General features: G+C 38.7%; 1 protein-coding gene across 6 annotated transcripts in view; it reads left to right on the top strand.

The window, feature by feature from the left end:
- SENP7 (SUMO specific peptidase 7) overlaps nucleotides 1–19,066 on the top strand; it is a 151,794-nt gene extending 132,728 nt beyond the window's left edge. For 3 of the 6 annotated variants that reach the window (XM_053670309.1, XM_053670306.1, XM_037131628.2), the window contains 6 exons: nucleotides 11,456–11,580; nucleotides 12,546–12,598; nucleotides 13,901–13,944; nucleotides 14,036–14,104; nucleotides 14,999–15,149; nucleotides 17,122–19,066. In XM_053670309.1, the coding sequence (XP_053526284.1) occupies nucleotides 11,456–11,580; nucleotides 12,546–12,598; nucleotides 13,901–13,944; nucleotides 14,036–14,104; nucleotides 14,999–15,149; nucleotides 17,122–17,259 (580 nt within the window). In that variant the 3' untranslated portion in view covers nucleotides 17,260–19,066. The remainder of the gene's footprint in view (nucleotides 1–11,455; nucleotides 11,581–12,545; nucleotides 12,599–13,900; nucleotides 13,945–14,035; nucleotides 14,105–14,998; nucleotides 15,150–17,121) is intronic. The other 3 variants (XM_053670308.1, XM_053670307.1, XM_053670310.1) reach the window with 1 other exon arrangement.
- The last annotated feature ends 8,533 nt before the right edge of the window (nucleotides 19,067–27,599 follow it).

The following is a 27,599-nucleotide window of genomic DNA, read 5'->3' as shown; positions in this document are numbered from 1 at the left end:
GCAAGGCAGACCAATAGGCGCCTCTTCCTCTGGCCCTTCTTTGAAAATGAGGGGGAGCAGCGCCTTTTCTTTTGACCGGTTGACTAAACCACTGAATCGCGCCACTTTTTGCCTATTGCCAGCCAGCCATTATGCCATATAATAGACCGAGGAACTGCAGGTTGGGGCCCACTCTTGCTTTGTAGGTTTTTCACCTGTGTAGCCACAAACACAGTCACTCCTGCAAACACATAAACATCCAAGAGTGTATACAGTCCCACCCAAGTAGGACTATCTAGCTAGGGATATATTTCCCCTTCCTGATGGCCAATTGGCCTCCAGAGGAATTATGGCTCATTGCCTGCCTGAGAGGTGATCAGTCTCTCCTTCCACCCCAAGGGGTGGGCTTGGTCTTGGGCTCTGGTCCCCGGGGCACTTTACCCATCAGTGCCTTCTCAGGTCTGGACAGTTCCAGTCCTCACCCCTGCCTGCTTGGGTCGAAGAGTGGTGTGGAGGATGACTTCCACGGAGCCTGGGGTGCCTGGAACCTGAGATCACTGGGGCCCGCGCTTCTGTTTGGCCAATGGGCTCCCTCTGGGTCACTCCCACGTCATCTTCACCGGAGGCAAAAAAAAAAAAAAAAAAAAAAGACCTGCTCCTTTGAGTTGGTTTCCCATTTAGGGTACCAAAATGTTACAGAAAACAACTCAGCCACTTTCAGGTGTACGGAGTGGAACGTTATTTTATGTGCATGGACCCAGAGGAGTCAGTCTCCAAATTCTGGGCACTGAGCAGTGGGGGAGCAGTTATTTTTATAGAGTAAAGGAGGGCCCATCCTTTGAATGGACTATTACTTCTGTTGCAAAAGCAGAAAGCAGCTTACAGAGCAGAAAGAGCAGAGTGTTATCTCCAGCATGCAGATGATAAGCAGTCCAGAGAAGCCAAAAGAAAAAATAAGATACCGGGCTGCAAAAACAACTGGGCTGCGAAAAGAAATCACTCTCTAGTTGCTGTGCTGTGTCTTAAAATAGCTATCAATTTCCCCCAACACCCTGACTGGGAACAGAACCCGAATGTTTTGGTTTGCAGACCCGTTTTTAAGTATTTTTTATAGATTATATTATTACAGTTTTTCCAATTTTTTTTCTTCCTTTATCCCTCTTCCATCCTGTCCCGACAACCCTTCAGTATCCCCCCCTTAGTTCATGTCTATGGGTTATAGATATAAATTCGTTGAATTCTCTGTTTCCAATGTCTTGTTTTATCTCTCCCCATCTTTACTATGTCTACTAATTATGCTTCTTCTTTTCTGTATTTTTCCCCCTATTTCTTCCTTGCTGCTCCCCACTGAAATTTCTCCATCTGGTATCCATTTCTCAATTATGTTTCTGTTCTATTGTTTGCTTAGTTTTTCTTTTTGTTTTCTTTTAGGTTCATTTGTTGATACTTGTGAGTTTGTTATTTTACTTTTCATATTTTTTATCTTCTTCTTCTTGGATAAGTCCTTTTAGCATTTCATATAATGGCTTGGTGATGATGAACTCCTTTAACTTGAACTTGTCTGGGAAGCACTTTATCTGCCCTTCCATTATTCTAAATGATAGCTTTGCTGGATAGAGTCATCTTGGATATACATTCTTGTCTTTCATGACTTCAAATACTTCTTACCAGCCTCTTCTTGCCTGCAGGGTTTCTTTTGAGAAATCAGCTGACAGCCTGATGGGAACTCTTTTGTAGGTAACTTGTCTCCTTTCCTCTTGCTTCTTTTAGGATTTTCTCTTTATATTTAATCTTGGGTAGCTTAATGATTATGTGCCTTGGTGTGTTCCTCTTTGGGTCTGACTTCGTTGGGACTCTCTGAGCTTCCTGGACTTCCTGGAAGTCTATTTCCTTTGCCAGATTGGGGAAGATTTCCTTCATTATTTGTTCAGATAATTTTTCAATTTTTTGCTGCTGTTCTTCTCCTTCTGGCACCTCTATAATTCGAATATTGGAGTGTTTGAGGTTGTCCTAGAAGTTTAAGGCTCTCTACACTTCTTTGAATTTTCGTTTCTTCATTTTGTTCCCATTGGATGTTTATTTTTTCCTTTGGTTCCAAATCATTGATTTGAGTCCTGGTTTCCTTCTTGTCACTGTTGGTTCCCTGAACATTGTATTTTATTTCATTTTGGGTATCTTTCATTTGTTTTTTCATTTTTTGACCAAGCTCAGTTAGTTCTGTGAGCATATTGATTACCAGGGCTTTAAATTCTCCATCATACAGGTTGGCTATGTCCTTATAATTTAGTTCTCTTTCTGAGGTTATGCTCTGTTCTTTCATTTGTGCCATATTTCTTTGTCTTGGTACACGTGGTAAGTTGTAAGGGGGCAGGGCCTTAGGTACACCTGGGCAGAACAACCCTCTTTGCTGGGGGAGGGACCAGAAAGGAAACAGTGCAGCTCTCCTGCTTCCCTGTGGCTTACTTTCCAGAGTGACTTGTGTGTGTGTGGGGGCGGGGGGAGTTTAGTCCAGTGTAGCAAATACGTGTCAACTCTGAGTCTCAATTTCCCCTTAAGTCAGCCCCTCCCTCCCAGCACATTGCCACACTGCAGCCAGCCCCACCCCAAGGTCCATGGACTTGCTGCGGTTTTTCTCCACTGGCTGGCCCTTTTCTCTTACTGCTTTTAAGATTCCCTCCTTCTCTTTAATCTTGGGTAATGTAATGATGATGTGCCTTGGTTTGTTTCTTCTTCGGTCCAACTTCTTTGGGACTCTCTGAGGTTCCTGGATTTCCTGGACGTGTATTTCCTTCACAAGATTGGGGAAGCTCTTCATTTTTGTCAAATACGTTTTCAGTTTCTTGCTCTTCCTTTTGTCCTTCTGGCACCCCTATGATTTGGATGTTGGAACATTTAAAGTTGTCCTGGAGTTTCCTAAGCTTCTCCTCAGTTTTTTGAATTCTTGTTTCTTCATTCTGTTCTGGTTCGATGTTTATTTCTTTCCCTTGTTCCAAATTGCTGGCTTCAGTTTTGGTTTCCTTCCCTTCACAGTTGGTTCCCTGTGTATTTTTCTTTATTTCATTTTTCATAGCCTTCACTTCTTCCTCTATTTTGCCAGCATACTTACCTATTTCAGTGAGCATCCTGATTACCAGTGTTTTGAACTCTGCATTTGATAGATTGGCTGTCTCCTCATTGCTTAATTCTGTTTCTGGAGTTTTATTTATGTATGTATGTATGTATGTATGTATGTATGTATGTATGTATGTATTTATTTATTTATTTTTCAAGTGCAGTTTTCTGTCTTGTACTCCCGTCCCAGCCCACCGCCCCCCTGCTCCCTACCTCCCTCTCTCATTTTCACCCCCTTAGCTGTTGTCCATGTGTCCTATATACTAGTTCCTCTAAATCCCTCCCCTTTTTCCCCTGAAATTCCCTCCCCTCTCCTCTCTGTTCACTGTCCCCCTGTTCTCTATTTCAATGTCTTTGTTTGTATTTTGCTTGCTTGTTTGTTTCATTGTTTAGCTTCTTGTTAAAGGTGAGATCATAGGGTATTTGTCTTTCAACACCTTCCTTATTTCACTCAGCATAATGCTTTCTAATTCCATCCATGCTGTTGCAAAGGGTAGGAACTCCTTTCTTTCTTTCTGCTGCATAGAATTTTATTCTGTATATGTAGCATAATTTTTTGATCTCTTCATTTACTGACATGCACCTAGGTTGCTTATACTTCTTGACTATTGTAAATTGTGCTGCTGTGAACATTGGGTTGCGTAGGTTCTTTTTAATTGGTGTTTTAAGGTTCTTAGGATATAATGCCAGCAGTGGAATTGCTGGGTCAAAAGGCAGGTTCATTTTTAGTTTTCTGAGAAAATTCAAAACTGTTTTCCATAATGGTTATACCAGTCTGTAATCCCACCAACAGTGAACTAGGGTCCCCTTTTCCCCACAACCTCTCCAACATTTGTTGTTTGTTGCTTTGTTTACAATAGCCATCCTGGCCAGTGTAAAGTGGTATCTCATTGTGGTTTTAATTTGCATCTCTCTGATAGCTAGTGATATTGAGTATCTTTTCATGTGTCTCTGGATCCTCTGTATGTCCTCCTTGGAGAAGTGTCTATTCAAGTCCTTTGCCCATTTTTTAATTGGGTTAGTTGTCTTCTTAGAGTGAAGTTGTATGAGTTCTTTGTATATTTTGGAGAGATTAAACCTTTGTCTGAGGAATCATTGGCAAATATGTTTTCCCATACAATTGGTTGTCTTTTTATTTTAATACTATTTTCTTTAGCCATGCAGAAGCTTTTTGTTTTGATGAGATCCCATTTGTTTATTCTTTCCTATATATTCCTTGCTCTAGGGGACATATCAGTAAAAATGTTGCTGCATGAAATATTTGAGATTTTCCTGCCAATGTTCTCCTCTAGGACTTTAATGGTGTCACGCTTATATTTAAGTTTTTTATCTACCTTGAATTTATTTTTGTGTATGGTGTAAGTCGGTGCTCAAGTTTCATTTTTTTGCACATAGCTGTCCAGTTCTCCCAACACCATTTGTTTTTTTGTTTTTGTTTTTTTTGTATTTTTTTAAATTAATTTTATTTAGTTATTTTTCAAGTACAGTTTTTTGTCTATTTTTCCCCATCCAAGTGCCCCCCCGCCGACCAACACCATTTGTTGAAGAAGCTATCTTTACTCCATTTTGTTACTGTCCCCTTTGTCAAATAGTAATTGACTGTAGAGAGTTGGGTTTATTTCTGGTCTCTCTGTTCTGTTCCGTTGGCCTATGTTCCTGTTTTTATGCCAGTACCAGGCTGTTTTGATTACAGTGTAATACAGTTTGATACCAGATATTGTGATCCCTCCTACTTTGTTGTTCTTTCTCAAAGTTGCGGCTGCTATTCGGGGTCATTTATGGTTCCATATAAATTTTTGAAGTGTTTGTTCTTTGTGAATTATGCCATTGGTATTTTAATAGGTATTGCATTGAATCTGTAAATTGCTTTGAGTGGTATGAACATTTTGATGATATTAATTCTTCCAATCCATGAACATGGTATATGTTTCCATTTGATTGTGTCTTCCTTGATTTCTTTCTTCAGTGTTTTGTAGTTTTCTGCATACAGGTCTTTTACCTCCTTGGTTAGGTTTATTCCCAGATATTTTATTTTTCTTTTTGCTATATCGAATGGGATTTTTTGCTTGATTTCTGCTTCTGCCGATTCATTGGTACTATACAAAAATGCCTTTGATTTCTGCATATTGACTTTGTAACCCGCTGTTTTACAAGATTCATTTATTCAAGCAGTTTTTCGGTAGAGTCTATAGGATTTTCCATGTACACTATCATGTCATCTGCAAACAATGACAGTTTTGTTTCCTCCTTTCCAATTTGGATGCCATTTATTTCCTTTTCTTGTCTGATTGCTGTTGCTAAAGCTTCCAATACTGTATTGAGTAGAAGTGGTGAAAGTGGACATCCTTGTCTTGTTCTTGATCTTAGTGGAAAAGATTTTAGTTTTTGCTCATTGAGTATGATGTTGGCTGTAAGTTTCTCATATATGGCCTTTATTTATATTGAGGAATGCTCTCTCTGTTCCCACTTTGCTGAGTGTGTTTATCATAAATGGGTGTTGTGCCTTATCAAAAGCTCTTTCCACATCTATTTATATGATCATGTAGTTTTTGTCTTTGCTTTTGTTAATGTGATGTATTACATTTACTGATTTACGAATATTGAACCGTCCCTGCATCCCTGGGATGAATTCTACTTGGTCATAGTGTATGATCTTTTTGATGTATTGTTGGATGCGATTTGCCAATGTTTTGTCGAGGATTGTAGCATCTGTGTTCATCAGCGTTATTAGCCTGAAGTTTTTGTTCTTTGTTGTGTCTATCTGGTTTTGGAATTAGTATGATGCTGGCTTCATAAAAAGAGTTTCAGAGTCTTTAATAATTTTGAATTTTTTCAAATAGTCTGTGAAGAGTTGGGGTTAGCTCTTCCTTAAATGCTTTGTAGAATTCTCCTGTGAAACCATCTGGTTCTGTCCTTTTGTGTGACGGGAGTTTTTTTTATTACTGCTTTAATTTCATCTGCTCTTATTGGTCTGTTCAGTGTTTGTATTTCTTTTTCATTGAGTTTTGGAAAGTTATATGTTTCTGGAAAGTTGTCGATTTCCCCTAGGGTTTCAAATTTCTTGGCATAGAGTTCTTCATAGTAATTTCTTACAATCCCTTTTGTTTCTGTGGTGTCAGTTGTGATCGCTCCTCTTTCATTTTTTATTGTGTTTATTTGTGTCCTCTCTCTTCTTTTCTTGATGAGCCTAGTTAAATGCTTGTCTGTTTTATTTATCTTTTCAAAAATCCACCTCCTGAATTTATTGATGGTTGTAATTGTGTTTTTAGTCTCTATGTCATTTAATTCTGCTCTGATCTTGGCTATTTCCTTCCTTATAATTTCTCTGGGCTGTCTTTGTTGTTCCTCGAGCTCTTGCAGGTGTAGGGTTAGGTTGTTTGTTTGAAATGTTTCTGTCTTCTTTAGGTAGGCCTGTATTGCTATGAACTTCCCTCTCAGGACTACCTTTGCTGTGTCCCATAAGTTTTCGGTCATTGTGAGTTCATTTTTATTTGTTTCCAGAAATGTTTTGATTTCTTTTCCTAATTTCATTCTTGACCCATTCGTTGTTTAATAGCATACCATTCAGTCTCCATGATTTTGGGTGCTTTGGGTTTTTTCCTTTGGGGTTGGTTTCCAATTTCAGTCTCTTGTGGTCAGAGAAAATGCTTGGTGCAATTTCAATTTTCTTGAATTTGTAGAGGCTCGTTTTGTGTCCTGTCATGTGGTCTTTTTTGAAAATGTTGCATGTACATTTGAAAAGAATGTGTATTTAGCTTCTTTGGGATGAAGGGCTCTATATATGTATTAGTTAAGTCCATTTCCTCTAGAGTGTTGTTTAATTCCGCAATATCTTTGTTGATACTTTGTTTGGAATATCTGTCCATTTTTGACAGTGGGGTGTTAAAATCCCCTACTATAATTGTGTTGCTGTCAATATCTTTGTTGAAGTCCTCTAAGATTTTCTTGGTATATTTGGGTGCTCCTATGTTGAATGCATATATATTTACAATGTTAATGTCTTCTTGGTGGAATCTTCCCTTGAGTATTATGAAGTGACTTTCTGGGTTTCTCTTTATGGCCCTTTTTTTGAACTCTATTTTTGTCTGATATGAGAATTGCTTTTCTGGCTTTTTTTTCTTGTTCTTTTGCTTGGAGAATTTGTTTCCTGCCTTTCACTTTTAGTCTGTGATGTTCTTTTGTCCTGAGGTAGGTCTCTTGTAGGCAGCATATTTGTGAGTCATGCTTTCGTATTCATTAAGCTATTCCATGACTTTTGATTGGAGCGTTTAATCCATTTATGTTTAAGGTTATTGTTGATAGGTACTTATTGATTGGCATTTTTGTACCTGTGTTCCTCTCTGTCTTTTTTCCTTCCTTCTCTTAAAGCAGTCCTTTAAATATTTCTTGTAGAGCTGGTTTGGTGGAGGCATATTCTTATAGTCTTCATTTGTCTTGGAAGCTCTTTATTTGGCCATCTGTCTTGATTGAGAGCCTTGCTGGGTAAATTAGTTTTGGTTGTAGGCCTTGGTTCTCATTAATTGGAATGTTTCTTGCCATTCTCTTCTTGGTTGGAGTGTTTCTGTTGATAAGTCAGTAGCTAACCTTATTGGTATTCCCTTGTATGTGACTTCCTTTTTCTCCCTTGCTGCCTTTACGATTCTCTTTGTCTTGGAATTTTGCCATTTTAATGATGATGTGTCTTGAAGTGGTCTCTTTGGGTTCCTCTTGATTGGGACTCTCTTTGATTCCTGGATTTGTGTGACTTTTGCTCTCATCAAATTAGGGAAATTTTCTATCGTTACGTTTTGAAATAGGTTTTCTATCCCTTGTTTTTCTTCTTCTGCTTCTGGTGTTCATATTATTTGGATATTATTATGTTTCATGTTGTTTTGCATTTCTCTTAATCCCTCTTCATTCTTTCTGACCATCCTTTCCTTTTCTTGCACTTTCTGTGAGGTTTTTTCTACTTTGTCCTCCAACTTGCTGATCCGATCTTCTGCTTCATTGGTCCTGGTTTTGATTCCTTCTACTGTGTTCTTCAGTTCAGAAATTGTATCTTTATTTCCTCTTGTCCTTTGCTGATAGTTTCTATTTCCCTTTTCATGCTGATATAGTTTGCAGTGAGTTCATGTAGCTCCCCTGTAGTTTCTGGTAGCTCATTGTGAGCTCTTTGAATTTCCTGATAACCAGTGCTTTGAATTCAATATCTGATGGTTGACTTGCCTCTGTTTCATCTAACATTCTTTCTGAGGCTTCCTCCTTTCCTTTCATTTGGGGATTGTTTCTTTGTCTTCCCATTGTTTGTGAGACTCTTCTTGTTAGCCTCTGCTTCTTAAATTGATTTATCCGTCTTCCTGGGTTTATGGTGTGAACTTCTGTGGTAGAATACCTGTGAAATTCAGTGGTGCAGTCTTCTGCAGGTATCTTGATGTTCTCTGCTTCCACCTACTCTTTTGTTTGTGTTTGTGTGATCAGTTGGAGGGGGAGGCAAAATGGTTTATGACAGCAGAAGAGTATTTTATGATATTTACAGTCACAGCCGATAGAGAGATAGAAGATCTTCAGGCTATATATAGTGTTAGGCTATATAACTGTAATCTTCAACCCAACTCGCCACTTTTAAGAAAGGATAGACAAAAGATAAATCTCTTGTTGGGGAGGGAAGGCTTGTGAGTTGGATTTAGAAAGCAGTAAGGTTGCAGGCGGTCAGATTTTGAGGTCAAGTGAGAGTAAAGAACAGTAAATAGGTGTAGCGTGTGAGCAAATAGAGTTAATCACTATAGTAATAGAATTCAGGAGCCTGTAAAGTGGGCTAAGATCTGGGAGATGTGTTGTGAAGTATTTACAATAGTATAGAACAGCTATTATTTACAATAATATTAAAGCAATAATCATATGGCAGACTCTATGATCTGTCTGAATAGGGGGTATTGAGGTTTGGGTAGTGTGCTAAAGGGAAGCAAGTGGCATGAAGTATAGAAAATTAGCAATACACTGTGGAGGAAAGAACAGGGGAAACCTGTCAAATAATACAATATAATGAGCCAAGACTCAGAAGTGTATACAGAAAGAGGAGAAATACAAAGATACTATTAAAATATTAAAGAAGTGAGAATAATGAAAAAAAATATATACAGCATCCTCTGGCTCTCTCTGCTGTAGCAAAGTGAAATTTGTCTCTCTGTCTCTACTGTTGGGATGCCCCCTCCTTGGGTCCCACTCTGGTCTTTTTGCAGTTCCCAGTTTTTTGTGTCTCATGTGGGTAAAAGAAAACAAAGCAACAAACAAACAAACAAAAAGGCAAGAAAAGGGGGGAAAAAGTGATAATAAGTTTGGGAAGAAAGGAAAAAGGACTAAAACAGGAAAAAATAAAGGAGAGAAACAAAGTATTGAAAGATGAAGCAATAATAAAATTAAAAAATAAAAGATTACAAAAACAAAAATATAAACAAAAACAAAAAAAGAAACAAACGAAAAACCCCAAAACTTTCCCTTGTTGGTTTCAAACTGTCCAAACTGGTTTTTCTGGTTGCAGTAGGACCTCTCTGTGGGCTGGGGTGCAGGTGTGTGCGTGCGTCAGTCAGGCTGCCAGACTGGGGTTTGGGCGCCCTTGCACCTGCCAGGCCGCCTAGGTCCTGCAGGATCTCGCATGGTCCTTCCCAGTCCTGTGGTGGGACTCAAATGCTTCCTCCCCTCATCTGGATTGCTGCCAGGCCGGGTGGGAAGCAAGCCAAGCTTCCATTGCAGGAGAGTACCTCAGTCCACTTTCCAAAAAAGTACTTGTCCAGAAAGCCTGCCTCTCAGCCCAGCCCAGTCCCCAGCCAGACCAGTGTTGACAATGCACCCACCTCTCAATTCTCGCAGGCTGGCGACCGCAGAGTCCGCAGTTGAACACAGCCCTTTGTCCTTGTTACCCTCAGTAAACTCAAGGAGACGGGACTCTGCCTGGTGTTGTCCAGCCTTGCTTAGATGGGGAGGGAGGGAGCTGGTAACCCAGCTCTGTTCTCATGGACTCTGCAGCAGGCCCAAGGCTCCCAAAAAGTCTGCCGTAACCCTGCCGGGTGCCGGGCTCCCGAAGAGTTCTCTGTGGCCGTGGCCCCCGGTGCTGGTCCCAGACCAAAGTCTCTGCGCCCTGACTGAGGCGGCAGGTGGCACCAGGGCCATCAGGCCGAGGGTGCTGGCCCCCGCCACCACCACTCTTACCTTTACTCAGGTCCCCAATACCCCACTGTCTTTCCATTGTCTGGTCCTTCAGCGTCCATCACAATCTCTGGTCTCTTAATTTCATAAATGCCGGGGAACTGTTGGTTGATTGCGCTGTTCCTCAGTAGATCTGCCAGGATTTTCTCCCATGTGTATGGGAGCTGGAATCTGCGCCATTCTACTCCATTGCCATCTTCCCGGCAGGGTGTTTCTGGAGTTTTGATCTGTCCTTTCATTTGGGCCATATTTCCTTGTCTCAGTGCACTTCAGATGTTATAAGGGGCTGAACTTTAGGTATTTGCCAGGATGGTACAACCCTTTTTGTTGCATCGTAGTGCTGTTTTGGGGGGTGGGGTCTGAGAGGGAATAGTGCTGCTTGCGTGGCTCTTGGCCAGTTTTCAGTCACTTCCCCCACTACCTATAGGCACACCGGCTCTTTTAAAGCTGATTCCTGGGTAGGTGGGTTTGTGTACATTCTAGGACCCTGTGGGTCTCTCCAGCAAACCCTCCTGTAAGGCTGAGAGTTTCTTCTGCTGCCTCAACTCCCACAGGTTTTTATGGCCAGAGGTTTTGAGGCTTTCTTTTCCTGCACTGGAACCATTGGTTGCAAGTTCTGTCTCATTTCTGTTGTGCCTCCCTTTTTATCTGCACATAAATGTGGGACTGCATGCCTTGGCAGCCGCTGCCCTGCTGTGCTGGTCCTCAAGCCACTGCCTTGCTGAATGTCCTCTCTATCCTAGCTGCCCCTCTCTGCCCCTCCTACCAGTCTAAATGTATGTTTCTTCTTTAACTCCTTGGTGGTTGGAGTTCTGTCCAGTTTTATTTTCTGGCACTTCTGGTTGTTTATTGATTTTAGATTGGTTGTTATCCTCCTTTTGGTTGTGTGAGGAGGCAAAGTTTATTTACCTAGGTCTCCATCTTGACAGGAACTCTCTTAAGCAATTTCTTAACAGAAACCCTGACTATATGAGAGTAAGTAATTTTGAATTATTCAGCTTTTTTTCTAGTCTCACTTCTTACATAATTAGTTTTGAAATGAGTGCTCTATATTATATCACATGTTACAATTGTCTTCAAAATTGGTAGTTTGTCATATACACTTTCTTATCTGTAAGTGTAGAAATAGTTTTCTGGATTGTTTAGATACTATGTTATTAAGAGTACATTTGTATTTCAACAGGTCTCACTGGTATCTTGCAGTCATTTGTTTTCCATGGTTAGAAGAAGCTGTATATGAAGATTTTCCACAGACCATACCCCAGGAAGCCCAGGCTCAGCAAGCTGAACACGACAACAAAACAATAGGTGATAAAGATGCTGTGAATGGTGTTTTTAATAATGATGAAAACAGTGAAATGGTAATTAGGAACAGTGTGATGTTAAAAGATGGCATAGTTATTTATTGTCATTGAACATACTAGAAAAATAAGTGTGAAATTTTATGATAAATGCCCAGATTCATGTGTAGATAAAATGTAATTCTTGATTATGCTGTTACATCATTTCATCATAGCACTTTTTATAGAAGAATGTTGCTGGCATAACTAAGAATCCATGCCATAGCCTGAGATCTTCAAGCTGGCTTAAAATCCTCCCCCTTTTTAAATGAGAGTAACAAAATTCTTGTTGACACTAGTAATTTGGCTAGTTAATACTGGGTTTCTTATAATTCTTCCATGTTTTTCTTATGTTACAACACTAATGTTAATTAAGCAAGCAAATAAGACTGCTTTCTTTGAAGAAGAAAAATCAAAATCATGTGTTTTACCACTGTAGCCTAAACAGCAAGCAGAATTAATGGTAGCCATTATCATCAATACTGACCAAAACCTGGGGAGGGGGGTATCTGGTAAAGCAACTGATTATATCCAATTTTCTCTAATCATCCTCTGCTTCCAAAGTATACCTATGCAGCACTCTGTGATCATAGGGTAAATGGACTGTTACTGGGCAAATTAACATTCTCCACATTAAAACAGCAGACATTTTGATTAGAGATCCATCTTTGAAGATTATCTTTTTATAGGAAACTTGCCCAGCTCACTGGTATTTTAGATTTTTGCTTTGGGGTTTACATGTCTGATAATAGGTGACCATTATCAGTTTTATCTGTTGATAGATTTTTGTTTGTAACATTAACCATGAGAAAAGTTAAGTATTTTGCTGGTATTTTTTTCCCCTTTAAATACTACATGCATACAAATTAGAAGTAAAGCTTATCTAGATACTGAGACATAAAGATTCATAGCTGCTTTGTTATTCCTAACTAGACGATGATCCACATACTACTTCAACACTGTCCTTGGGTGCAGCGGATTCCCAAGTGAGTATGTTCTTTACAGAGGTGAAGGAAGGAAAACAAAGGCATCTGTAAAACACAGCAGCGCTAGGTGGGCTGTGATGGACTGCGGCAGCCCATAATTAAGTTTTGCTGCTGTATGATTCTTCAGTGGATTTTTGCAGGGGTAGGAAAGGGAACGTGAGAAATTATCATTGTTTTTTGCATCTGGCTCATTTATTTTTAACTGCCTCGGTTTGTTTATTTAATTTTATCTGATCACCTTCACTGACTACTTTTCTAATTTCTGTGGGTCAGATTTACTTTTATTTTTTATGTCAGCAGTTTTTTTAACTTAGTGTAGTTAATAAGCTAAGCAAGCATATATTTTATTCTACTTTCTTTTTTTAATATTCTACTTTCTGTTTTGAATTGTTGGTAAAAATGATCCTAAATAGACTCGAGGTCAATCCACGTGGCTCCTGAGACTAAGATAGTTAGTTACCATTAACTTTTCTGTATAAGGGCCTCTGGACTAGTCTGCATGGTCCAGGTAAGGTGTTTTAATTGACTAAGACAGCCATTGAATGATTTTTTTTTGTATGGATGGATAGCAGCAGCCTCTCTGGCCTGGGTCTGTGTCTTTACTGTCATGCTATAGGTTGGGCAGAAGAAGGTGGTCTCCTTTCCTGTTGTCACAGTGCAGGGTCAGGGAGTTCCTTCTTGCTCTGAAACCAGGTTTCCCATTGGGTTCCTTGGAATAGTTGTTTTAAGTTTCGATTTATGATTGAAAAAGAGACTAAAGTCAGTTAAGTTGGGTAAACCTGTGTGCTATTCCTGTCTTAGAGTTTCACTATTAAATTGGGATAGTAAAGATACTGAGAAGTTCCACATTAAAGAAATGTTGAAGTTTGACCTATTGTTTCTCAAATTTATCAACGAAACACCCATCCCTTCCTTTTCCCTTAATATACATGAATACTCTGCTTTTTTGTGTTCAGAGGAAAAAAGTGTCGCTACTGACATTTGTTGAGGTAGAGACTGTATGGAAGCATAGATTCAATTAACTTGTTTATCTGTGCTTGAGATGATAACTGAATAGAAGTAATTAAAGTTCCAGGTTGTTATTTAGGACATATTAAAGGTCCATAACTTATTGGGGCCAGATGTAAAACTGTATAAACTACTGTTTCATCAGTGTAGGAAAATAAATAGGTAATGAAAAAACTCTTATTTGAAATTTTAATTTCAAAGTTGTTTAAAACTTTTTAATTTAGAGACTAACTGAATATTAATTTACTCAAACTAGTCTTGATTGCAAAGTCATAAAAATTCATGTTATTTCAGAGTACTGAGACGAATATGTCAATACCAAAGAAAATATGTAAAAGGTAGGTACATGGTATAACCATATTTTCAGATATTTAGGTTCACCTCATATACAATTGTTTATATCTTGATTTCTTCTTTTGCTCTTTACAGGCCATGCATTCTCATACTAGACTCCTTGAAAGCTGCTTCTATACAAAACACAGTTCAGAATTTACGAGAGTAAGTAATGACAGTTTACTTCCTCAGTCTATTATCTAAAAATCTCAGTTTTAAAGCTACCTTAAGAATTATAAAACTACCTTTGGCTGGTGTGGCTCAGTGATTGAGTTCTGGCCTGTGAACCAAAGGGTCTCCGATTCAATTCCCAGTCAGGGCACGTGCCTGGGTTGCTGCCTGGGTTGTAGGTCAGGTCCTGGTAGGGGGCATGTGAGAGGCAACCACACACTGCTGTTTCTCTCCCTCTCTTTTTTCCTCCTATCCCCTCTCTAAAAAAAATTAAATAAAAAATTTAAAAATAAGAGTTACAGACTATATCAGAATTATATTTTATTATGTATTTAGATGAGGCCTATAAATCCGATCAATAATATATATCCCCTATTATGTGTTAATATTAAGTATAAATATTCCTCAAGGATTATGTCAAAAGTAAATTCATAATTTGTATTCATAATTGAACAAAAACGTAATTTTACAAAGGAGCAGTGCAAATGTTAATGGTTATCAAAAGTAACACTTCAGAAAAAAGAATCCTTACATTCTTATTGTGTGTGTATGTGTATTTGTGTAATTTTGTAATTTAAGGATTTGGAAAAAACTAGCAGGTAAAGTTGAAAAATATTTGTTAGTCTACTTTGTGGTATGAATGACTTTATGTTTTCAAGTTGCGAAAGTTGAGTCGTAAAAGGTTGAGCTTTTTAGTTGTAAACTCAGATGATTTTCTTTAAAGTGGGACTTTTCAAGCGTCATATAATTTCTACTGTTAGAGTTCAGTCTTTGGAAATTTGTCTTGAACCAACACATCTAGCTACAAATATTTTTCACCTTTGTGAATGTGTTGATTAATATTAAAGAGATTTCTATTCAAGTCACTCTACTTTTTGATGATTTAAGGTATTTAGAGGTAGAGTGGGAAGTTAAACGAAAAACTCATCGTGAATTCAACAAAACAAACATGGTGGACCTATGCCCCAAAGTTCCTAAACAAGACAATAGCAGTGATTGTGGAGTCTATTTATTGCAGTATGTGGAAAGCTTCTTTAAGGTATGTAAAGATATAAATAAGTTTCTTGTTCACAGTCACAAATTACTAGGCAAGCAAAGAAGCAGGATGTGTCATCAGTAATCAAGAAAGAAACAAAAGAGAAGAAATGGGAGCACAGTTAATTCAGATACTGGAATTAGCAGATAAGAATTTAGAAATGATTTGATTTATATGTTAGAGAAAATAGTCAAAGATGAACAAAATGAAGAGATGGGATCTAAAAAAGTTCAAATGAGCATTTTGGAGCTGAAAATGTTTAATGATATATCTGAAATTAAGAATTTACTGAATTTTTCTAATTTATTGAATGGGTTTAATTGACTGGATTACAGCAGAAAATACAATTAGTGAACTTTAAAAAGAAAGATAGTAGAAAGTATCCAGTTTGCTCAGAGAGAAAAGGGAATGTAAAGAAAAGAACAAGAGTGTAAGAGACAAGTGCGATATAGTCAAAAAGTCTAATTTACATATGATTGGAGTTCCAGAAGGATTACATGGGTATGGAGGCAGCCATGTAGAGTGAAGCAGACAGAAATTTGAAGAAAAATTTTCAGAACTAGACTCATGTATTGAAGTAGTTTAGAAAAGTATAAACTAGGTAAATACAGCAAACTATAGTAATATTAAAGACAAAATTTTACATAGCAAGGAATCACTGCATTTTGAACTGTGAATGTTATTACGTCAGTCATTACCAGTTTTATTTATAAAGATAGGTATAGGAGCAGGGTATTTATACTTGCTTGGAAAATATTTAAAGGTACTTTCAAAGAGTGAGGATTATAAGGTCCAATTACACCAAAAGGTGAGGAATGTTGATACATAGCAGAATGTGGCACACGTTATGGAAATTACTGAATATGTTATGTTGGCAACAATTCTGGTCTTCTAATACTTTTTACAGAGAGATTTGCTTTTATTTTTAGAAAATTCTAAGTGCCTTGTTATATAAAATGTTTTGTTACCTAATTCTACTTTATATAGCCTCAGCAGAATATACTTCTATTATAGGTTGTAGCACCATTTAAGATTTCTGAGGGAAAAATTCAAAGAACTAAACCTTGCATTTTACAAATTGAGCTAATGTAACTAAGCTTTGGCAGAAAAAAATAAAGGTTTGGGACAGACCACTCCAATCCTGTGGACCTTGTAACTAAACCCTAACAAAAACGGTGTTAATTCTAATAAAAATACTTGCATAGTTAGCTGTCGCTGACATTTGATCCAAGAGTCACAGTCCTCTGTTCATCGTTATACTGTGGGACTGTTCATTTCTTCTTCAAGATATAAGTCCTCCTTACTTCTGGCTTCTAACAGTTTCATCAGATTTATAAATGCGATCTATAGGTAGCAGTTACTTATTCTTCAGCAGTTATTTATTTTCTTAAACATGGGGGAAAGTCTTCACAGTTGTAATTTGCAACTTCCTGGGTAAGCTTAACATAATTGAAAATACAGAGGTTCTGGAAGCCATTAAGTTGGCTATTTCTTACACTAAAAGAAGGCACTTCTGCAGGTTGTTATGTATTTTTTCTTAAAATATGAGATTATTCATTCGTTGCTAAGGCTTAATTTTTGTTTCAATAGTTTCAAAATATTAACATGTTGGAAAAATTTGTGTTCAAACCAACCTGACATTTGTATTGTGCTAAATCATTATATATTTATTAATTCCGTTTTCCACTATTCAGTTAAATACCATTGTAGCAGAACAAATAGGATTTAATTTTGATGTTAAAAAGTTAGCAATTGAATGAAAATGTAAAATTGATTGTGGTAATGGTTGCACAACTCTGTGACTGTACTCAGAACCATTCAATTGAGTATTTTACATGAATTTTATGGTGTGTGAAGGATATCTCAGTAAAGCTGTTATTAAATAAAGTTGGCAATTGCTCATTTCTTTTGTTAAATTCAAACAAATTTGAATCATACCACTAAAGTGATTGCATTCTTTCTTTTCTCTCTTTAGGATCCTATTGTTAACTTTGAACTTCCAATTCATTTGGAGAAATGGTTTCCTCGTCATGTAATAAAGACCAAACGGGAGGATATTCGCGAGCTCATTTTGAAACTTCATTTACAGCAACAGAAGGGCAACAGTAGCTAGTTAATCTGTGCAGACAGAGCACAGATGTCCTATACGATTACTGGAAAGCTGCTTACCGGCATTTGTGTCAGCCAGCTCACAGAGAGGAAAATAACTTGTAGTAGTTTTATAAGTCATTGAACATTATTTAAAATATATAAGGTATATTATTAGAATTGTTGGGATCTCATAGATGGAGTAGAAATGGGGGTGATATATATAAACTTATTAGATAGAAATTAAAATTTCATAAATATTTGATATTTTTCTGATTTATTATGCTTGGATTATGCAATAGCTATGTGATGTGGGAATGCTTTTGTAGATTATAAAACCATGTGATCTGTACTTCCACATAACGGGAGTTGAGGGGACTCAGGTCCTCCCAGATGCCAGCCCCAGTGCTTGTCACAATGTTGGCAAGTCACATTATGTTGTAATTCTATTTTTTGCAGCTCAAGCATGCAGTATGAATACTGTGTATTTTTTTTAAAGACTTTAGTATCGAGGCTTCAGAAAATGCCATTTATGGCATCCCTTCTGTATAGTGTAAAAGAAGACATAATGTTAGGAAGGTGATAAAAAAGTTCAGTCTTTCAATGTACAGCTTATTTTTCTCAGTTGCTAAATGGAACCATTACTCTGCTGTAATTGTTTTGCTTTTTTCCATTTTTTTGTGTTGTATGTGGGGATTTGAGAATTTCATTTATTCAGGGTGACATTTGGAACAAAAAATGAGCTATAGAAATTAGGTTTTAGAAATTATATGTGTGGCTCAACTTAGTTTATTTGAAGTATAATTATATACTGACTCCCACCTTATCCCAGATTATATGAACACAGTTTATGTAAGTATAGATGATAAAATTGGTGTCCTTATAATTTTAATTAAAAATATCCTCAAAGTCTTATTTATTGTTAGAACTAAATATATAATTTTATAGCTCTGTTACCCAGGATTCATCTGCTAAGCCAGATCACTCTCGTTGCTTTTATGTTTTTAAACGGCAGTTTTCAGAGACTTGTAATCCCCATGGAACTTAATTTTTTATCATATGTTAAGGTAACAGTTCTGAATTCATGTGATGAATGTGGTATTATATAAATACTTCACAACCTTCTAATGTTATCAGGAATATTTTGAGGGGACTATTATAATGTATTTTCTCAGATAAGAAAAATTTTTAAAGAATATTTTAATCTTCTGTTTTAAGCATCTCTTGTACTTACACCGTAACTGTGTATTATAAAGCAGTGAAGCAAAGGCAATTTAAGATAAAGTAGGAATCTTTTATTTCAGAATCATGTGAATTGATAATGTCAGTTAAACCTCAGTGTTCTTAAGCTTTTGTTGATCTCGTCACCATCTTTATATTGTTAAAGATATTTGTCTTTTGGAGGTTTCCTACAAAGATGCTTATAATTAAATGTTTCATTTCCAATTTGTGTGTATGAGAGGGGACTCTTTTAGGAGACTATTGATTATTTCACACACCTAATTTTAGGAAGGCAGGTATATAATACATCTTCTTGTGATTTCTTAACTTTTTTGTTTGTATGTTTTTCAAAGATGCCACTGTCCTTTATCATGTTTTGAAGATTGTTTAAAATTAATTTTCCTAAATTCATGTGGAAATGCTTTGAGAATATCAATCTTTTATATTAAACATATTTCCAATTCATTAAGTGGAAGTGTAATTTTTTAAAGAAATGTGAGCTAGTGTTAGAAATAAATTTTGAATTGTACCATAGCCAGTGCATATCCTGTAACTGATGCTTATGTTAATTTTTCTTTCTGTTTTAACAAGCATATGACTAATTTGATTGTCAGTTTAGGACGTTTGGCAATTTTCTACAATAAAATGAAAGATCTTAATTTCTGAATCATTTATAGTTTAATGGGAGAAGTGGACGTATGCAGAGTCTTAATGTTTTCTGGTACAAAGATCCCAGGGTTTCTCTGGGAGCACACGAGGGAGTGCAGCGGGGGAGGGGCGTGCACCTGGGCGCCAGTGAGAGGCGGAGAGGTTGTAAGAGGCTTGTTGGACAAGGAACACCCTTTGAAAGAAGATGATACTGTTTTTAATTCACAGCTTTGGGAATTAAAAGTAAGAGCGTTTTTTTTTTTTTAAAAAAGTTTATTTATCTTTAGAGGAGAAGGGAAGGAGGGATGGAGAGAAATATCAATGTACGGTTGCCTCTCGTGAGTCCCCTGCGGGGAATTGGCCTGCAACCCAGGCATGTGCCCTGACTGGGAATTGAACCTCGATCATGTGGTTTGCAGGCCTGTGAGCTACACCAGCCAGTGCGTTAAAAGTAAGAGCTTTTTTAAAAAAATCATATTCAACTTAGAAAATGTTTATTAAAATGAATTTATTAAATCAGCTTTTCTGGACTTCCGCCAAGATGGAGGCATAGGTGGATGTGCCGTGCCTTCTCACACAACCAAGTTTAGAGACAACTGAATATTAGCAACAGAAAACGCAGCCAGAACACGGAAAATTGAACTTTTCGGAAGTCCGTTAACAACAAATTCTTCAGCCTGACCGGTAAGGGGTGAAACCAGCAGCTGGTGAAGCGGGGTTGCACAGGAGGACTCAGTCAGACGGACTCAGGCTCGCGGAATCCAGGTGCAGGGTTGGACCTAGTAAGCGACCGAGCGACCGACCGCGGGGGAGACAGCGGGGGAGCGGTGCTGCGTGTTGACTGTGGTCACGCATTTGTGCGCAGGTGGACAGGCGAGGGAGTGGGCGGTTGGACCGGGCCGGCGGGTCCCGCGGCAAGCGGCAGTGGAGGGCTCCGCCATTTCCCCACTCTGACCCCACCTCCACATACAGCGCCATAACCCAGCAACTCTGAGTGGCCCGGCCCAGGTGAACCACCTATGGCGCTGCTCCTCACCCAGCGGCTCGAAACAGCAGAGGGGGTCGCCATTTCCCCGCTCTGACCACGCCCCCACATATAGGATCACAACCCAGCGACCTGGGAGTCCAAGGCTCCGCTTCTCACACTTAAAGGACCAGAACAGACCAAAAATGGCGCAAGAAGATCTCAAAGCCCCAGAGCCCATAGATCTAAGTGATGAAGAAATAGCAAAACTCTCAGACGCACAGTTTATGTGATGATCCTGATGATCCTGGTCATCAGGATCCTCACAGAACTGGTTGATTATAGCCACAAATTAGACAAATATATGAAGGCGAAACTAATTGAAATGAATGGAATTGCACAGGACACCAATAGCAATGAAAAGGAAACTGGGACTCAAATCGATGGAGTGGACCAGAAGAAAGCAAATAATGGCCAAACAGAAAAGAGTCAAGAAGCAAGAATTCAAAGAAATGAGGAGAGTCTTAGGAACCTCCAGGACATCTTTAAACGCTCCAACATCCGAATTATAGGGGTACCAGAAGGGGAAGAGGAACAGCCACAAGTGGAAAACTTATTTGAACAAATAATAAAAGAGAACTTCCCCATTCTGGCAAAGGAAATAGACTTCCAGGAAATCCAGGAAGCTCAGAGATCCCAAAGAAGTTAGACCCAAGAAGAAACACACCAAGGCACATCATCATTACATTAGCCAAGATTAAAATGAAGGAGACAATCCTAGAAGCAGCAAGCGCTAAGGGGACAGTCACCTACAAAGGAGTCCCCATCAGACTGTCAGCGGATTTCTCAAAAGAGACCTTACAGGCAAGAAGGGGCTGGGAAGAGGTATTCCAAGTCATGAAATCTAAAGACCTACAACCAAGATTGCTCTATCCAGCAAAACTTTCATTTAGAATGGAAGGACAGATAAAGTGCTTCTCAGATAAGATCAAATTCAAGGAGTTCATCATCACCAAGCCCTTATTATATGAAATGTTAAAGGGACTTATCTAAGAAAAAGAAGTTAAAGAAACATGAACAGTGAAAGGACAACAAACTCACAGTGAAAGGATTAACAACCACACCTAAAACGAAAGCAAACTAAAAGGACAGCTAGATCAGGAGTAGAAACATAGAAATGAAGATCTCAAGGAGGGTTAGCAACAGGGGAGTGGGAGGAGGAGAAGGGGGGAGAAGGTACAGAAAATAAGTAGCATAGACAGTAGATAGAAAATAGAAGGGGGGGACAAGAATAGCATGGGAAATATAGAATCTAAAGGACTTGAGACACATGGTCATAAACTAAAGGGGTAATGGTGGGGACGGGGGGTAGGGTGGAGGGGAATGAAAGGGGGAATAGAACAACTGTAACAGCATAATCAATAAAAAAATTTAAAAAAAGAAAAAATCAGCTTTTCTTCATTAGGGGAAAATAGCTCTATAGACTTGTCATACAGAGCCCTTTCTAATCTGGTTTTAATCTATATTCTATCATCATCTTCCCACTATCATCTACTTTTTAGTCATAAAATTATTAATGTGTACTTGAATTACTTTGGTTTAACACCAAGCTTAAGCCTTTTATTCATAGGGCATTATCTTGGGTTTTCTTGCTTTCAATATTGTTTCTTTGGAAGTGTACTGAGCTAAAATAAATGTGAAGTGTGAGCTGTGTTCAACATTTTTTTAAATGGTGAAAAAAACCTTTCATTGTTAACTGTCTGTACTGGGGAAGTGTGAGTGGACGCGCATGCTTGGAAGGCCTGCTTGACCAGGCTGTAGAACCCAGCTGGAAATCCTAGGCCCCTCCTTCCCTCTGCAGAGTCTCTTGTAACTGTGCGTGTGCTGGTGAAAGTTTGGAAACTTTGCCCCTGGGCTGTTAAAAGACACGGTTCTGTGCGGGTGAGGCTTCCTAATGCTGGTGTGGGCTGCGTAAGGTCATCTCTTCTCTTATAGCTGAATGTATCCCTTTTGGGGGCTGGCAATATCAGGATGAGGACTCCTACCTATAAAGTCTTCAATTGAAGATGTGCTTTATTTGATACACTGTTTTCTAGGCATATTTTCATCCAAATTAAAGGAGCTAGGTATGGACTATTGTCCTGTGAGTGTGAATGTCACTTTGAACCCAAGATTATAGGTGGCTGTTTGGAACAGGCATTGCAGCATTGTACCACAACACCTCAGGCCTTACACACACTATTCCTTCCTAGAATGCCCTTTCGCTATTTCTTGTCAACTTTTGTTTTTTTTAAAAATCTGGCTCAAATGTCATCACCCTCACACTTGCTCAAACAGAGTAATTCATTACCTCTCCTGTTTCCCCATAATGGTTTTTTAATATTCTCATCAATTGTACTTCATTATTTGTTGACATGTTTTTCCCTTTAAACTATAAGCTCTGAAAAGACTTTGTATATTGTATATAATTTAGTATGTTAGTGGCATAGAGTAAACAACATTTTGCTGAGTCAATAGGTGATTTTCAAGTCAGTTGGAATTAAGGAATGGATGAAAAGAACCTGGTACTTGTTATTTCTAAGCAGAGTTTTATGTTTAGCTTTTTTTAAAAAATAGTTTTATTTATTTATATATTTTTTATTGATTATGCCATTACATTTGTTCTATTCCCCCTTCATTCCCCTCCACCCTACCCCCCCATCCCCACCATTATTACCCCTCCCTTTAGTTAATGAACACGTGTCTCAAGTTCTTTAGATTCTATATTTCCCATGCTATTCTTGTCCCCCCCATCTATTTTCTATCTACTGTCTATGCTACTTATTTTCTGTACCTTCTTCCCTCTTCTCCTTCTCCCACTCCCCTGTTGCTAATCCTCCACGTGATCTTCATTTGTATAGTTCCGCTCCTGATCTAGCTGTCCTCTTAATTTGCTTTTGTTTTAGGTGTGGTTGTTGAAAACTGTGAGTTTCCTGTCCTTTCACTGTTCATCTTTTTTATCTTCTTTTTCTTAGGTAAGTCTCTTTAACATTTAATATAATAAGGGCTTGGTGATGATGAACTCCTTGAATTTGGTCTTATCTGAGAAGCACTTTATCTGTCCTTCCATTCTAAATGAAAACTTTGCTGGATAGAGCAATCTTGGATGTAGGTCTTTGGTTTTCATGACTTGGAATAGTTCTTTCCAACCCCTTCTTGCCTATAAGGTCTCTTTTGAGAAATCCGCTGACAGTCTGATGGGAACTCCTTTGTAGGTGACAGTCCCCTTATCTCTTGCTGCTTCTAGGATTGTCTCCTTCATTTTAATCTTGGCTAATGTAATGATGATGTGCCTTGGTGTGTTCCTTCTTGGGTCTAACTTCTTTGGGACTCTGAGCTTCCTGGATTTCCTGGAAGTCTATTGCCTTTGCCAGAACGGGGAAGTTCTTTTTTATTATTTGTTCAAATAAGGTTTCCACTTGTGACTGTTCCTCTTCCCCTTCTGGTACTCCTATAATTCGGATGTTGGAATGTTTAAAGATGTCCTGGAGGTTCCTAAGCCTCTCCTCATTTTTTTGAATTCTTGTTTCTTCATTCTTTTCTGTTTGATCATTTTTTCCTTCCTTCTGGTCTACTCCCTTGATTTGAGTCCCAGTCTCCTTTCCATTACTATTGGTTTCCTGTGCATTACCACCATCCATTTCAATTAGTTTCGCCTTCATATGTTCCTCTAATTTTTGACTAAAATCAACCAGTTCTGTGAGGATCCTGATCACCAGTGTTTTGAACTGTGCATCGGAAAGTTTGGCTATTTCTTCATCGCTTAGATTTATTGGCTCTGGGGCTCTGAGTTGTTCTTGAGCCATGTTTTGATCTGTTTGTGCCTGTTAGGTATGAGGAGCGGAGCGTAAGTTGTTCACCAGGGTGGGGCCACCCAGGTCGCTGGTTTGTGACGCTGTATGTGGGGGCGGGGTCAGAGAGGGAACAATGGCGGTCCTCTCCACTCGCCCAGTCCGTCCCACTGCTCACCCCCACTTGTTTATCTGAGCGGAAATGTGCGAGCCCACTGCCCTGCGCCGTGCAGTCTCAATGCTCGCCTCTTTATTGGTTTATCTGCACGCAAATGCTCGACTGACCGCAGACGGACAGCCGCGCCTCTTCCCTGTGTCTGCCCGTAGCGAGCCCACAGCTGGGATCCACACCTTCGGCTGCTGCGCACCACCCTGGTCGGGGATCTTTTTGGCCAACCCGCTCCGCTGCTGGCTTTACCCCTCTTACCGAAAAGCTGAGCATTTCGTTGTTTTCGGACTTTGTATTGTCGATTTTCTGTGTGGTTTGGTTGCGTTTATTGTTGTTAAAACTTTGTTGTTTTTAGATTTGGTTGTGCGCGGACACAAGGTGTTTCCACCTATGCCTCCATCTTGGTGGAAGTCCTAGCTTTTTTTTTTAACCAGCTTATAAATTCAGGACATTTCTTAAAGCATGAGGGACCATCAGATGAGATTTTGAAATATTTCTTAAAAAGAATCTCAGTAAAAACTCAAGGAATATTTTTTTGAGTAATGAAATACTAGATAATCTTTTCATCTATAGGAAAATGACCACATTCTTGGTAAGACTTTGAAGATCTTTCAGAATCTATCAACATTTTCAGCCTTCATTTGCAACCTATTTGCCCTATGCTGCTGTTCCTGCTCTAGCAAGTGTCTTCCTATTTTCTATACAGACAGTATATTTTTCTACCTTATTGATCATGACCAGGAGTTTTTTTTTTCCTAACTCTCATTCCTTCCCATTAACTCTCCCACCTCTGCCCACACCAGGACATTCAAGGCTTAGCGGAAATGTTTTCTCTAAGAACTGCCTTTTAGTTTTCTAGTTGGAATTCACCTTGCTTCTGGGTTCCTATGGCACAACCTGATGGTAGTCATCACCTACTGTTGGGAACCGCTCCGCCTGGTTTCAGGAGTTGTAACTGCCCCCATGGCTAAGGCTGACCGTGTGACCTCCGGACTGTGAGCCACTAAGGAGACAAAGCTTATCTCCCCGGCCGGAGTGCTGCTTCCGCTTCATTCATCTCTGGCCCCCAATGCTTGGTCGGTTAATCAATGACAGGTAAGACCCCTCAGAAGGGGGGCAACCTAAGCCAGACAGGATCACCTCGGAGGTCCTCAAGGAAGGACTCGGGGGGCTGCAACAAAGAGGGAGTGATGGACCCTCTCGCGCCGCGCCCCCCCCCCCCCCCCCCCAGCTATTCTGACATAGCCTGAGTCCCCATTTCCATCTGGGAGAAGTGCTTTCTGGCTCTAATCCACTTGAACCTAAAAACCTATGACTGGGAAGGTGGTGCAGCTCTTTGCAGGCTAGAGTGGGTTCCGAGGTAATGGGGCATAAGAAAAAATTCCTAAAGTCCTGTGAAGCCTGCTTTGCTAAGAGTGTTTTCATTCATATGATAAAGGTCCAAGCAGGAAATGAATATGTCTCCCAAAGTTTTTGCAATCCCCTTTCCTGACAGACACTGACTCAGACTAAGCCCTCAGATTTCTTTGAAATGTAATCTACTGTTTGATCCTTGCCACCTGACATTGATTGATGAGCTTTACCTGTATTCCTGTGTGTTATGAACCTAATAAAAGTCATTGAAGAAGAGGTTCTTGGTCCTTCTCCTCTGGGAGACTGACCACCTCTCCTCCCCAAGCAGATCATGTCTTGGCAGTTTCATTTTCATCTGTGGCATATGGGGGGAGTTGCAGGCAAAGTTGCCCCCACAGCCTACTTATAGTCTTGTATCATAGAGTTACTCTGAGAATGCTGTAGTTAAGAGTTATGTTACATGTGAAGTTAAAATGAATTTATAAAATGCCAAACCTATTTAGAAGCAAATGAACCCAGCTGAAGTTTTCATACTATTGTTTTTTTAAGTATAGTTTGCTGAAATCTTACAAAGTGTATTTTGTGGAATAACCATTTGTAGGGTTCTTACATAAGTACTTGTGATATAATTAGGGGAAATTTATTCTGTTTGAAACCTTTTTAATTTTATGAACACTTGTAATAAAAGAGAAATAGTAATATACATTAGTTTACAAAGAACTTCCACATTTTACCCTGGCTGGTGTGGCTCAGTGGATTAAGCACTGGATTATGAACCAAAGGGTCTCTGGTTCAATTCCCAGTCAGAGCAAATGCCTGGGTTGTGGGCCAGGTCCCCAGTAGGGGGTGCTTGAGTGGCAACCACAAAGTGATGTTTCCCTCTCTTTCTCACTCCCTGCTCTAAAAATAAGTAAAATATTTTTTTAAAAAACAAGAACAACTAGATTTCCTAATTTTCTCAGCAACCTGTGATATATAGACAGAGATTATGGTACGTAATTTCTTTGGTGAATAAACCAGTTCAAAGAATTTAGATTTAACAAAATCAAATATTAAGTGGTAAAAACAGATTTTGAGTCCAGTGTTACCCAGGGTTTTTCTCATTCTAAGTATAGATATATTTCCAGAATACTCTGCATCTCAGAAGATTTCCTGGCTTGTTGGAGTAGGCCCTTACAAAGACTTTCCAACTAATACTTGTTGCCTTAAAGTTCTCCCTTGGTCTGAATTGTCAACATGAAGCTTTTCTTTGAACTTGAAAATTTTGCTTCGCTAGTAAAATTTTCAACTTTTTCCTCCCCTTCAACAAAATTTGGCAAATAAAGTTCTTACCAATCTATTGCAAATGCTTCTGTGCACACATATTTAATGGTCATTTAGATTTGTTAGCGTGTGTAAGAGCTGAAAATATGGATTGTATGAGTTTGTATTAAAAAATGCATGTTAAGCTTTTTGTAAAACATAGAACAGGAATGATTTAGCACAAGTAGTATAAGAGTCTCCAGAGAAGTGTGTTTTAGATCTTTTCAAAACATTTTTTTTAATGAAAAGTACATAAGATAAATTCATTGCTATTTGATAGTAAATTCTCGCTTCCATAAGTGTGTTAAACTAACTCAATTGCTTTCTACTAGACTCATTTGATAAAAACTACTGTCCTAACACAAAGAACTTTATTTGGTCTTATTGGGTAAAGGATGACACACTGGGCCTAATGTTTAATAACAAATTAAGCAATAAAGTTATTATCACATAGTCATCATTTATATTGTGTGCTTAGTATGCAGCAGGCACTGTTCTGAGTATTTTCTACTTATTACCTAACTCAGCCCTCCCAATAGCTCTGTCAGGAGGTAGCTGTTCTACTACTATCCCATATTATAAGTAAGGAAGGTGACATGGTTATAGTGCAAGATCTTCAAATTTTTTTTATTAAGGAGGGAAATTTAAGGGCAATAGCTTTATTACAAAGAGAAACAGCTCCAAGAACTCTGATTATGTTCTGTGTGTATCCTTGTGCTACAGGTAGGTATAGTCAGTCTGGTTGTTTTATGCTTATAAATTACAGGCCCTGGAAGAACCCAGAGCATATGTGAATCTATAAGGCTCAACTAATAGGTTCGTAAAAATTCGTGAAATGCATGTGAAACATTTTAAAATGAACTGCTTGTTAAAGGCAA

This window comes from Artibeus jamaicensis, unplaced genomic scaffold (assembly GCF_021234435.1).
Source record: "Artibeus jamaicensis isolate MK-2021 breed Jamaican fruit bat unplaced genomic scaffold, CSHL_Jam_final contig_558, whole genome shotgun sequence".
Taxonomy (NCBI): domain Eukaryota; kingdom Metazoa; phylum Chordata; class Mammalia; order Chiroptera; family Phyllostomidae; genus Artibeus; species Artibeus jamaicensis.
Note: the sequence above shows the minus strand (reverse complement) of the source record. Positions and strands in the feature narration are given on the sequence as shown.